The sequence below is a fragment of the Quercus suber genome, unplaced genomic scaffold, assembly GCF_002906115.3.
Source record: "Quercus suber isolate HL8 unplaced genomic scaffold, Cork oak 2.0 scaffold_10, whole genome shotgun sequence".
Classification (NCBI taxonomy): Eukaryota; Viridiplantae; Streptophyta; class Magnoliopsida; order Fagales; family Fagaceae; genus Quercus; species Quercus suber.
The window spans coordinates 111,022-124,612 of record NW_027069476.1 but is presented as its reverse complement, the minus strand read 5'-3'; the positions used below and the strand labels follow the sequence as shown (position 1 = coordinate 124,612).

The 13,591-nt window shown below is 35.1% G+C and overlaps 1 protein-coding gene across 1 annotated transcript in view; it reads right to left on the bottom strand.

Moving 5' to 3' along the window:
• Window positions 1-499: 499 nt before the first annotated feature.
• Window positions 500-13,591, bottom strand: part of LOC112000384 (uncharacterized) — a 71,492-nt gene continuing 58,400 nt past the window's right edge. Inside the window, exons 13-14 of the mRNA XM_065778011.1 lie at window positions 7,714-7,819; window positions 500-607 (exon numbers count right to left, since the gene is read on the bottom strand). Of these exons, the coding sequence (XP_065634083.1) occupies window positions 500-607; window positions 7,714-7,819 (214 nt within the window). The remainder of the gene's footprint in view (window positions 608-7,713; window positions 7,820-13,591) is intronic.

Sequence of the window (13,591 nt, the reverse complement as noted above, 5' to 3'; positions counted from 1 at the left end):
ATTTAGTATTAAGTTAGTTTAAAATCAATCGAGCCGTAACTTTAATTTGGGGGGAGGGGGGGTCTAAACAGTTCTTGTGTTTTCAACAAGAGAATTTACTAATTGAGTAAATTGGAATCAACTAAACTCTCATTTTCTCTTAGGTACAAATTATTCCAACTAGCTCATTTTAATCTCACCAAAACAATTCTATTGCCCTTGCATTCCCTATATGTGCAAGGAGAATGTTGTCATCAAAACCAAACCGCCTCTAGAAATTTGAAGCCATATAAAGCAAAGAGAGCCTCACCTTACCATTTTTGCTATAGCATTTTTATTCTTAGATAAGAACAAGTGAAATGAAGTAAAGAAAGATGCCATATAATTTAAGTACAATCTCAAACCATTTTTAAGTATTTGACCCATGATTAAGTAAACATTGGAGAAGCAACCAATGAAATTAAAGTATTCTAATGAAAGCTAGAACATGAAAATGAACTAATTATAGGTTGGTTGGACATTAATATGAAGGATTAATCTCTCTTTTGGGAACTGAATCAAGATTTTGATGGAAACTTTGATATGGATTGTTGAGTGCAGCAACATTTCTAGGGCGTGAGAATACAACCTACATTGATGATAGTAGCCAAATATTTTTGAGTTCCATGTCCAAGTATGTGCTACAGAAGTATAATTTCAAGATAGATCAGCAAGTTTAAGAGTCGATGATATAGCAATTTACTTCAGTGGGAGATGTGTCATTTCATGAGTAATATAATTACCAATGGTAAGCGTCAGTATAATTTTGCAATCGGTAACAACTTAAACTCTTAAATAAAATTGTACCCCTAGCGAAGATGTGTGGTACTTTTTATTGACAAAATCTTCAAATCTAGTCTCTATCATTGAGATATCCAAAAAAATAAAAAATAAAAAATAAAAAATAAAAATTTGTTAACAATCATGGGAAGATTCATAAAATGTCCTTAAAAGGAGTCAATTTAGAATTCTATTGTGACGAATACAAATCTTATGTCTCATTTTTTGTGTTTCACTTTATACTCTACTAATTATAACTTACCATATATTTCTTTTTACTTTCCTTATAAAATAATTGAAGTTTAAAATGAAAAACATTAGACACATGGCATACCATAATTGGTGGAATATAAAGTGAAACACAAAACGTGGGACGTGAGATTTGTTTTCCATTGTGAATTATTATTATGTTCAAGTTTATCAATAATCTTAGTTAATTGCTGATATACCATCCTACACTTAAAAGTTATAAAATAATCAATTGTATATATTTTGAAAAAGAAAAAAAGAAAAAAACTGTAGAAAGTGTTAAAAGTATGACAGTATCTGAAAGGTTTTCTATGAATCTTGATAGATGTTAAAAAATTGTATAACATCCTATGAAGTTGTAATTTACAATATGTTATGTTGGTTTAATTTCTGCCAAATTTGATTGTAATTATATTCAATCTATGTACCGGTATTATTTGTAGGATTTCATTGTAAGGGTTTTGTGAGAGAGAGAGTGTGAAGACTCAAGGCAATTGAAGACTAAAGTGTTTTCGCGGGTGCTCGTGAGTAAGCTTCCCGTGAAGTGATGCATGTGCCTCACATGACTGAAATGCGAAGAGTCAGAACAGATGGAAACAGTTGGTTTTCCGAGTGTTTTGGGGTAAGGCCTTCCCGCAGATACCGCGAAACATTTTGTTTTTGAACTATCATTTCTGATACACATTATCTATACCCACACTATATATACCACATTCACAGATGTTGAGAGTGCTTCTAAGAGAAAACCATAGCCACAAACCTTGAGAGTTAGAGTTGTTATACTCACATATCTCTACAAATTCATTGTGGATTTTCTCAACTCTACCTCTCCATTTCCATACACTTGAGAGGTTGATAGAAACACTTACCACACCTTTTAGAGTGTTATGATGTTTTGGTGTGCTGGAAGCATTGGAAGAAGCCAGGTTGTGGCGGATGCAATTGGGCATATTGGGGATCTGGAGAGTAGACAAGACAGATTTCGAAAGCCTTGTTGGAGTAGGAGCTTGAAGGGCTTAGGTGCATTGGGTAGATTAGGCTTTGAGGGTTTCTTGCTACTTATGTATCCTAACTGATTTTCTAGGGATGATTACTCTTGGAGGGCGGCGAAGAGGTTTTACGCTGAGTACTTGGTTTCCTCTTCGATAACAATCGGCTGTTATCTTGTGTTTCATTCTTCTTCCTATTCTTTTACCTTTCAGTTTCTGCTGTGTTATATTGATTATGGGTTAGAGTATTTATTTGTTTATTCGCTCCATTTACTCTATTTCGCACTTATATAATTAGAGTAAAATCTATGAGTGTAATTTTTAATTTGGGGGTCTAAAAGCTCTTTTTTTAACAAATTTTCGAGCTTTCAATTGGTATTAGAGTGGGTACACTTGCTGTGGTTTTACTACCTAAGTGTGATCCTAGACCCCTTGGCTTGCTATGGAAAGTGCTTTGGCAAAGGCCAACATGAAGTGTAGTAAAGGTGTTGTGATAATGACTCTATGAACATATTTGGAGATTGTCCTAGTAATGAGCTTTTAGAGTTATTCAAATCAAAGAAACATGCTAGAATTTTTATACACATGCTGAAATCCTTAGTTCATGGGAATCATGATATTCATAATAGCTTGTGTGAGTCGAATTCCTTAATTGATAAATATAAGAGAAGGAATAGACATTTGTGTGATAAAGAAAGATGAGTCTTGCTTTGATGGTCAAGAATGCCTATCTCATGCTTGTTTTTTTGTTCATACTGTATTGAAAGTGTTTAATTCATGTTTGTGGAATCTTGACAGCGGTTGTTCAAGGCATATGATTGGAGATAAATCTTTGTTCAAAACTCTTAAAGAGAAGGAAGATGGTTTTGTGACATTTAGAGATGATAGTCACTCACAAGTTCTTGGAAAGGGAATTATTGATATTCTGGGACTGCCTTTATTGATTGATGTGTTGTACATTAAAGATTGAAAGTGAACTTGCTGAGTATCACTCAAATATGCGATGAAGACTTCTTAGTCCAATTTTCAAAGAAAGGGTGTCTAATCCTAAATGAAGAAGGTGTTCAAGTTTTGAAGGACCTAGGACCACCGACAATTGTTATGGGTTATTCCCAAACAAGCATAGCATGTCGAAGTGCTCGAGTGAATCTTTTGGAGTTATGGCATCAACGATTTGGACATGTTAATTACAAGCAAGTGGAAAAAGTCTCAAAGCTTGAAGTAGCAGTTGGTTTACCAAAGTTTGGAAAAATTGAGAAAAATGTTTGTGGTCCATGTTAATTGGGAAAACAAACAAAGTCAACTCATCCTAAAGTAAATGTAGTTGTTCTTGCCCTTTGGAGTTACTACATGTGGATCTAATGGGTCTAACGAGAATAGAAAGCATGGGTGGAAAGCGTTATATTATGGTAATAGTTGACAATTTCTCAAGATACTATTGGGTGGAATTTCCTAGAGAGAAGTCGGAAGCATGCAACAAGATGGAAAGGTTATGCAAGAGGCTACAAAATGAAAAGGGAGTTCCCATAGTCAAAATTAGAAGTGATCATGGAAGGAGTTTGAAAATGTAAAATTTGAAGCATTTTGCAATGAACACGGTATCAAGAAGGAATTTTTAGCTCAAAAGACTCCACAACAGAATGGGGTGGTTGAAAGAAAGAACTAGGTGATCCAAGAGATGGCAAGAGTAATGTTACTCAACAAAAAAATTCCACAAAAGTTTTGGCCTGAAATGGTGAATACTTCGTGTCACATTGGGAATAGGATTTTCTTCTGAGTAGGAACAAAGAAGACATCGTATGAAATTTGGAGAGAAAAGAAGCCGAAGGTGAAATGTTTCCGAATATTTGGAAGCAAGTGTTATATTCTCAATGATAGGGAGAATCTTGGAAAATTTGATGCTAAGAGTGATGAAGGGATATTCCTAGGATACTCCAAAAATAGCTGACCATATAGAGTGTACAATAAATGCACTAAGATGGTGATGGAGTCGATAAATGTGGTCATAGATGACACCATCTCTGAAAAGGATATTGATGATGATGGTGAAGGACCAAACCTTAAGAAGAATAAGGGTGATGATAACATGTCTCAAGGTGATGATGCTGAGAAAGAATCATATTTTTTTTTTTTTTTTTTTTTTTTTTTTTTTTTTTTTTTTTTTTTTTTTTTTTTTTTTTTTGCAAATGTCTCCCACTAAACACTCTGCTTCCAAGAAATCCTCTAAACGGCCTCGCACAGATTGATAACTTTATATCAGCTGATGTAGACATGGCTTGCAATGACTGTTACAAACGAGCTACAATAATTATGGAAAGAGTTGTCAAATTGGATACCCTTGAATTTACTTTCATTCCTGAAGTATTCAAGGAAAGGACATGGATGAAGCTGTTAACTCCGAGTGGAAATGTGTACTCGGAAATCATTAAAGAGTTCTTTTCCAATGCTAGTGTGGACAAAGACCATATTAACTGCTGGGTGAGACACAAGGAATTTGTGATTACAAGGGAATCAATCCAAGACTTCCTTGAAATTCGTCCTTCTTCTCAACCAATCACTGTGCAATACGATGATCGTTTGGAATCTATTGAGGAAATGGTAACGATTCTTGGTGGTACACTAAACAAGAAGTCAATGAACACCATTCCATTCAATTCAGAGATGAGGACTCTAGCATATGTGATGATCCACAATCTATATCCGGTCACCAATTTGACCACATTGTTCGCTCCAAAGACAATTTTCTTATACGATCTCTTCATACATAAAGAGATTGACATTTGTGGACACATTTTCCACCTCCTGACCAAGAGCATCACTAAAAGGAACTTAAGGACAATCATACTATTCCCCACTCTCATCATGGGACTCATTGCAAAGGCAAAGCTCAAACTTCTGAGCAGTCTCACTATTGTGCCTAGAGATTACCCCATTGGTGCACACACAGTGACTTAAAGCACAGCTCACATTGGAGGATGCAAAACCGGTGTGTCTCAAATACCAAGGGATCATGTTGAGGAAGAGGGTGGAGATACAGAGGAGGAGATTGAGAGATTCACCTCTGCACTAGAGAGTTCTACTCATCCATCCTCTCAAGCATAGGCACGGGGACCCGATAGACTTGATCGGCTTATTGCTAGAGTAGACCATATGTTTGGCATGCTTGACTCCCATGTACAGCACACCGTGGACCAGTTTGCATACATCCAGGGTTAGATCACTACATTATCTTCTCAGATTGATGTTATATTGATGGCGCAGGGATCCGATTTAGAGTCCGAGCAGGTGCTTAAGATAGTCAATCTTAAGGACCTCACACGATATATCTTCATGTATTTTGCATTAGTTGTGTGTTGGACATGCAATTGATCATTGTGATTGGTCTTAATTGCATTGCGTGTTCGGATGAGCATTTACTAGCTAAATGTTCATTGTAGTCATTCTTTAATGACTGTTCCTGTATGATCAAGATATGCTTAATTGCTTTATAGTTTATAAACTTGATTGCACTTTACTTGCTCATATATGTACCATGTATTCAACTTGTCATAAGCTTAATGAAAGTTTTGTTTGTATGTGAGTGTTTCAGGTTATAGGTATATACATGCAAGTGTTTCACAGCTTCTAGACTAGATGTGTGTGAGTTTTGTCACTATTCCCAAACTCATGTTTAAGTCTAGAGTTTGTTTTAAAGGTTTTGTCACGGAATAGCCAAAGAGGGAGATTGTGAAGTTGTAATTTACAATTATGTTATGTTGGTTTTAATTCTATGCCAAATTTGATTGTAATTATATTCAATCCTATGTACCCTGTATTATTTGTAGGATTTCAATGTAAGGGTTTTGTGAGAGAGAGAGTGTGAAGACTCAAGGCAATTGAAGACTACAGTTGTTTTCGCAGGTGGCTTGCGAGTAAGCTTACCGTGAAGTGATGCATGTGCCTTGCACATGACTGGAATGCGAAGAGTCAAGACAAGATGGAAACAGCTGGTTTTCGCGAGTGTCTTGTGGGTAAGGCCTTCCCGCAAGATACCTGCGAAACATTCTGTTTTTTGAACTATCATTTCTGATACACACTATCTGTATCCACACTATATATACCCACATTGCCTATAGATGTTGAGGAGTGCTTCTAAGAGAAAACCATAGCCACAAACCTTGAGAGTTAGAGGTTGTTATACTCACAATTCTCTACAAAATTCATTGTGGATTTTCTTCAACTCCTACCTCTCCATTTCCATACACTTGAGAGGTTGATCGATTAAACACTTACCATACCCTTTTAGAGTGTCATGTGAGGTTTTGGTGCTGCTGGGAAGCATTGGAAGAAACCAGGTTGTGGCGGATGCAATTAGGCGTATTATGGGATTCGGAGAGTTAGACAAGACAAGGTTTCGAGAAGTCTTGTTGGAGTAGGAGCTTGGAGGGCTTAGGTGCATTAGGTAGATTAGGCTTTGAGGGTTTCTTGCTACTTATGTATCCTAACTGATTGTCTAGCGGATCGATTACCGTTTGGAGGGCGGCGAAGAGGTTTTACGTCGAGTACTTTGGTTTCCTCTTCGATAACATATCGGCGTGTTATCTTGTGTTTACATTCTTCTTCCCTACTCTTTTACCTTTCAGTTTGCTAATGTGTTATATTGATTATGGGTTAGAGTATTTTATTTGTTTATCTGCTCACATTTACTCTATTCTGCACTTAGTATAAGTTAGAGTAAAATCTATTGAGTTGTAATTTTTAATTTGGGGGTCTAAACAGCTCTTGTGTTTTAACATATTTTCGAGCCTTCACATCCAATCAAAAAAGTAATTTATTTTTTCAAATTTATGTTTATATGATTTTATTTACATCAAATTAAGATCAACGGAATTGGTTTTGTGAGAGAGGAAGGTTTTTTTTTATTTTTTAAGTAAGGGGGAGGAGGCTAGGGCTCAATAAAGGAGGGTTTCTTGGGTGAGGTTTGTTAGGGGGGGGGGGGTTGTCTCTCTCAAACCCCAGCTCAACCTATTATTATGGTGGCAGTAGTGGTGAGAGGAGTGAGGGGAGAGGGGGAGAGGTGGTGGTAGCAATATGTACAAGTAGGTTTTGGAGATGGTGCTATTGTTAGCAATGCAAAAGAGGGGATATGATAGTGGTGGTGGGAGAATGTCGGGGAGGAGGATATAGGTGTTGGGAAATTAGGTAAAAATTGATGGAAACACAAAAAACTTGAAGTAGGCATAGAGGCACAAATTAATCTATTAATGGGAGGGAGGTGGCAATGATGGCGGTGTGGAGTAAGTTGAGGGAAGTGATGGTGTTTGTGATGTGGTGGAGAAGGAGAGGGGGATGAGAAGGAGGCACACGCTTGGTTTAGAAAATAGTTAAGGCATAAAATATGAACCATTTTTTACAATCCTTTTTTTGTTTTTTTTTGTTTTTGAGGAACCCATTTTTTACAATCTGAATATAATTTCGTGTTGATCTCGAAAATTAATTCTATCTACCATTTTAGCTTGTATCAAATATTTTAAAAAAAGTATGAAACATATTTTCTCAACAAATAATTTCGTAATGGGTACTTAATGGTAAAAGAAATAGCGGTCATAGTGACATTTGATATGAATTTTTTAGCAACATCTTACATGAGTTTATATGTTCTTTTGTAGCATAATATTACTCTAGGTAAGAAATATACCTGATAATCTCCAAGTGTACGTGACTTAAAACCAGCTGCACAATAATCAAAGTAATATTCCCACGTCCGTATGAACTTTTCATCAAATCCAAGAGCAAGGATTTTGCTAAACACAAACATTAAAGCCCCGACATCAAAATGCAAAACTTTGTAATTAGCTTGATATCATAATCAGTTTCAAAATGTAGAATAATCATAATTTGCCACATAATATTTTCAATTACACATTCTCATCATAACAAACTTGTTCTTTCTCATCTCTTCTGTTCTACTATAAAGTAACAAAGACTTATGCATGTCCTAGTCTTCTTCAACCTGTAACGAAAATAAATTTTGAAATATAAGTTACAAAAACTTGGTTATTAATTTATGTCTAACATTCATGGCAAGTTTCAAGGGTATCCAATTAAATGTTTAGTAAATCCTATAAACAACTAAAATTACTAGAGGAGCATCTTGCACATTCAAAATTGCATCTACATTTTTTTACTTTGTAGGAACTAATTGACAATGCTCTATGATGGCTTTGTTTATTTAACTAATAAAAAATTCTAAGCAATTTTCAGTGGAGGGCTGATGCAGCACCATGATAACAATAATGGGTGTTGTTAAAAATATTAAGATTTCAAATCTCTTGTATATCATAGTCCAAATTGATAAAATTAGGATGTATTTTGTATTGCACATAAAGTGATCCTAATAATTTTACACGTAGTACAAGTAATGAAATTCTATGTTAATCTAGTTAGTTTATTGTTTGTATATATTTTTAAGGATTTTGTTAGGTCTATAATTATTGGTTGGAAAACCATGAAAAAAAGTTGGTCTAGAATGAGTTTTTGAAAACTATTTGATGTACAAAACTTATGCTGGAATAGCTCAATACAACTGAAGTGTTTGGAGTCTCAACACTTGGTTCAACACTTATTCGATTGATGGAGTGCGGGTATATAATTCAAATCAGGCCATCAAGTAGTCCAAACTTTAGTATTTTCTGACCTGATTGCTAGAGTATAAATATAGGACGACCAAATGGATTTTTGGAGAACTGCATATTGTGCGCCTAGGGTTTTTGTAATTGAGTTCTCTTACACCATGAACTGAAGAATAATATTTCAAGGTTGGTGATCAAGGTGAAGTTATTTGCACACATTCCATATAGTTGTTGCCATGAAGAATGTTCCAAAGGATTCTTGAAGTTACGAACATGGTGTTCATGTGAACAAAGTCCACAGTAGAAAGTCCAAGGATTTGAAGTTAAGTATGATCATATCAATTAGTACTACTTGGAGTAGTTGTAGAGTTGATGATAATTCTACTGTAATACTTCTATTCTATTTAGTGGATTTGTTTTCTTGAGGAACGTTGGTTGTAAACCGCTGAAGAGTTTTTATGAGTTTTCTTTTTATAACCATATTGCTATGTCATTTATTTTCCTTTGTGATTATATTTACAATTTTGGTGTGTGCTTTGATTAACCATGGACTTATCTTGCAAGCATAATTGATTAATCAATCAGACTTGGCATAAAATTGGTTAACTTGCATTAGTTGGGTTCTAAATTCCAAATAGAGATTTTATTGTAATATACATAGTGTAAGTCAAGAGTTTGGTAATTCAGTAATATTTTCTCATTCTATGTAAGAATAGTAGCCTCCCCCACTAACTACAAACAGAAAGAGGAGGGGCTGAACCCCAGGTACTGTCCTCATGAATTTCACAAAAGATTGACATGGGTGCAACTAGGGGTGGAAAAATTGGAAACGATCTGTGAACTTGATGCGACATGATACAAAATTAGTAGATTATGAGTTGAGCCTTAATGGGTCTATATCATATTTGGATTGACACAACTGACCTGTTTAATAAATGGGTTGGGTTAGTGTCTAACCCATGGACTCTGTTTGATCCGTTTAATTAAATGACATTTTACTAATATACCCTTCAAACTTTTGGTATATAAACTTATTAGTTGTTGTGATTTATTTTTTGACATATTGTGATTAACTATTTGTGATATTGAGATATGCTTTAATTTTGAATGATTATTTGTGATGCAGTAACTCATTAGTTCAGAATGTTATAAATTAAATATTTATTTTTTTGGTTTTTCATAATTCATATCAATTTGGTAATTAATACTAATTTTTTGTTTGTTTTTTTCTCTTTGTTTTGATAAATCCTGATAAATAAATTGACATGATTGACCCATTTAATAAATGGGTTGTGGTTGGGTTGAGGTATCTTGACTCGTTTAATAAACATGTTGAGTTAGTTTTGACATATATAGTCAGATACTCATGAGTTGACATAACTTAAATCTGATACACGAACACGAATTGCTATCCCTACTCATAAGAAGGTCGGTCTTGCACTTGAGGGGCCCACATTGGGAGGCCGGCTCAATAGAGTAGGAGATCATTTTTTAATTAAATACTAAAACAGGCAACAGTTATCTAGTGGGAGCAGCGGACCTAATGGACCTCACATCTGCGAGGAAGTATGCAGCTGCTCCATATGATACCACCTCCCAAACAAGCTAGCATTTAATTAACCATCTTCAACTAAATTTTAGTGAAGAAATTCCTTTCAAATATGATACATTTTCACAACTTGAATATTTATTAAAATTGAATTTTATAATTATTAACTATTTTACTTGATGAGAAACTAAATTAAATTTCCAAAGTAGGAAAAAAAATTGCAATTTATCTTCAACCAAATTTTAGCCAAGAAATTCCTTTTAGGTATGATATATTTTCACAATTTGGATATTTATTAAAATTGAAGTTTATAATTATTAACTACTTTATTTGATGAGAAACTATATCAAATTTCCAAAGAAGAAAAAAAAAATTGCAAAAGTATTCATATTGAACAGTTAAATTATGAGACATAAAAAGATGAAGGGAAAATTTTTAATTTCGTAATGATTGTTCTACTCAAACTTAGAGATATAACGAATGGTTCTACTCAAATTTTAAGTTACAAAATACGTTCATGTTTTATCCGATTCAAAATTTCAAAAAAAATGTTGTAAGGCATAAAAATGGAAAATGAAAAAAAAAAAAAAAAAAAAAAAAAAAAAAAAAAAAAAAAAAAAGAAAGAGTAAATAGACATACCTAATTTATTTTTCTTACCTCTGGTTGTCCATTAATTTTTTTCTCCAACATCTGAGTGTTTGGTAGTAATGAATTCCTATGTTCTCCACGTGCTCCACGCTGCACTTACAAAACTTTGAATTAATTTTCAAGAGAAATAAATAGTAAAACCAAACAATGAATTTAATACCAGAGTCTGGATGCGTTAGCCATGGCTGACATTATCCTGCTCAATGAAGGTAGGCATCCACCCGGAAATATATATTCCTTTATAAAATCCGAACTTCGCCTGTACTCGTCGTAACGTTCGTCTGGTATTGATATGAACTACGAAGAGACGACCACAACCAGCTTCAATGGTTAGAAGTATATTTAAAATAAAGACCAAGACATATAATAAAACTGGGAAAAAGATATATATATATATATATATAGGACACCATTTGTTTAATTACCTGCAGAACAAAAATCCCGTCTTCTGCTAATAATGATTCACAGCAACCAAAAAACTCTTCCATATATTCATGGCCAACATGTTCTATCATTTCACTGAAAAATGCTATCAAAATATCATTTTTTCTTCTTCTAATGATTATGGCCAGAATAGTTGGAGTTGGCTCATATGGATGTAGCATAGTAGAGTAAGTGGAGTGGAACGTCACCAACGGATATAATATGTAAGGTTGAATTTAATCAACCATCTAATTGGCTTTATTCCGTGACCAATTTGCTTGTAATTTAGCATTTAGTAACCCTGTATTTAGGTGGGAAAATTGTAAGGGTAGTGTGTGAGAAGATGTGAAGAAAAGCTCAAGAGTGTGCAAGAAAAACAGAGTCTCGCGACTAGGACTCGCGGGTGGTTCGCGACTGGCAAGCCGTGAAATGCAGTCACGTGAAAGGCACACTGGGAAGCTGAAGGGTCGCGCCAGCTGTCACGCTACAGGACAAAAGTTCCAGTCTGGCTAGGCCGTTACGTCGCGACTTGATTTCGCGACTTGGCCAAGCCGCGAGTTCAAGTCGCCAACTTGCCCTGTTTGGCAAAAACTGACGTTTTGCATTCCCTTCTCACCCTACTATATATACACCCTTATACCCATCATATTGAGAGAGCTTCCAGAAAGAATTTTGTGAGAGAAAACCCTAGAGAAATACAAGATTGATTCATCCCCAATCTTCATCTAAAGAGACTCTACAAATTCCTCTACTCTCTTCCTCTCCATTGTCATACCCTTGAGAGGTCATTTACCAAACCCTTATCTCACCACACCCACATCTGTGAGAAGGTCCATTTGGTGCTATGGGAAGCAGTTTGGAAAGGAACCAATATACATTGGTTGATGCTATGATCAAGTAGCGAAATCCGGGAAGCTAGAGAAGAAATAGGTTCGGCGCAACCTCGTTGGAGCAAGAAGCTTGGAGGGCTTAGGTACTTGGGTAGATTAGGCTTGGAGGGTCTTCTGCTGTTCATGTATCCCAACTACATTCTTTAGTGGATTATTTGACCGCTTGGAGGGCGGCGGAGAGGTTTTATGCCGAGGACTTCGGTTTCCTCTTCGATAACACATCGTGTGTTGTCCGTGTGTTTGCATCTTCTTTCCCTTTACCTTTGCCTTATATTTACTGCTGTGGATGTGTTTATATTTTTCTTAGATTGTTTATCAATTCTGTGTTTAGCTTATATTCATGTTCCGCACGTTAATCGTTTGATATTAAGCTTGAATTGGTAATTTTGTAATTTGGGGTCTAAACGTTCAAGGGTGTTTCATACCCATATTGAACTTTCATAATATATAAACATTAATTTCGGTTACCCCAATTTCTCATATAATGGATTAATTGCTCTCACTCTTGTGGAAGTAGGTAGATTACTGAACAACGATAAAATCTTTATGTTGTTTTTCTTTCTTTAATCTTACTTAAACCGATCATATTCATTATGGACTATTTAAAAGAGTTAGTGGCAAAGGGGCTAACTTTTAGACCACTGAACAAACAGTATTTTTTAAGGCCAAGTTATTAATTTGGTCAATTATGCAAGCCTTAGGTTAAACAAATAATCAAGCATATTATGCGTAGCGGAAAAGTAAAAAACACAAGATATAATGACCCAAGAAACTTTATAAAACAACTTGTTCCAAAAGAAAATTTTGGAAACATCAATCCTAAAGAGACCAATCCACTATCAGATAGAGATTTATAGTCAAAATATTAATTTATAGTAAATCTAGCTAAAGTTAACAAACTTAACTTTGAAAGATTTATAGTCAAAATATTAATTTATAGTAAATCTAGCTAAAGTTAACAAACTTAACTTTGAATCCCACAGACTTCTCTAATATAAATTTGTTCCAACATGAATTTCCAGTTCACACTTTAGAACTTGATTCCACCAGTACTAAGAGTATTTGGATACATGAACAGCAGAAGACCCTCCAAGCCTAATCTACCCAAGTACCTAAGCCCTCCAAGCTTCTTGCTCCAACGAGGTTATGCCGAACCTATTTCTTCTCTAACTTCCCAGATTCCGCTACTTGACCATAGCATCAACCAATGTATATTGGTTCCTTTCCAAACTGCTTCCCAAAGCACCAAATGGACCTTCTCACAGACGTGGGTGTGGTGAGACAAGGGTTTGGTAAATGACCTCTCAAGGGTATGACAATGGAGAGGAAGAGAGTAGAGGAATTTGTAGAGTCTCTTTAGATGAAGACTGGGGATGAATCAATCTTGTATTTCTCTAGGGTTTTCTCTCACAAAATTCTCTCTGGAAGCTCTC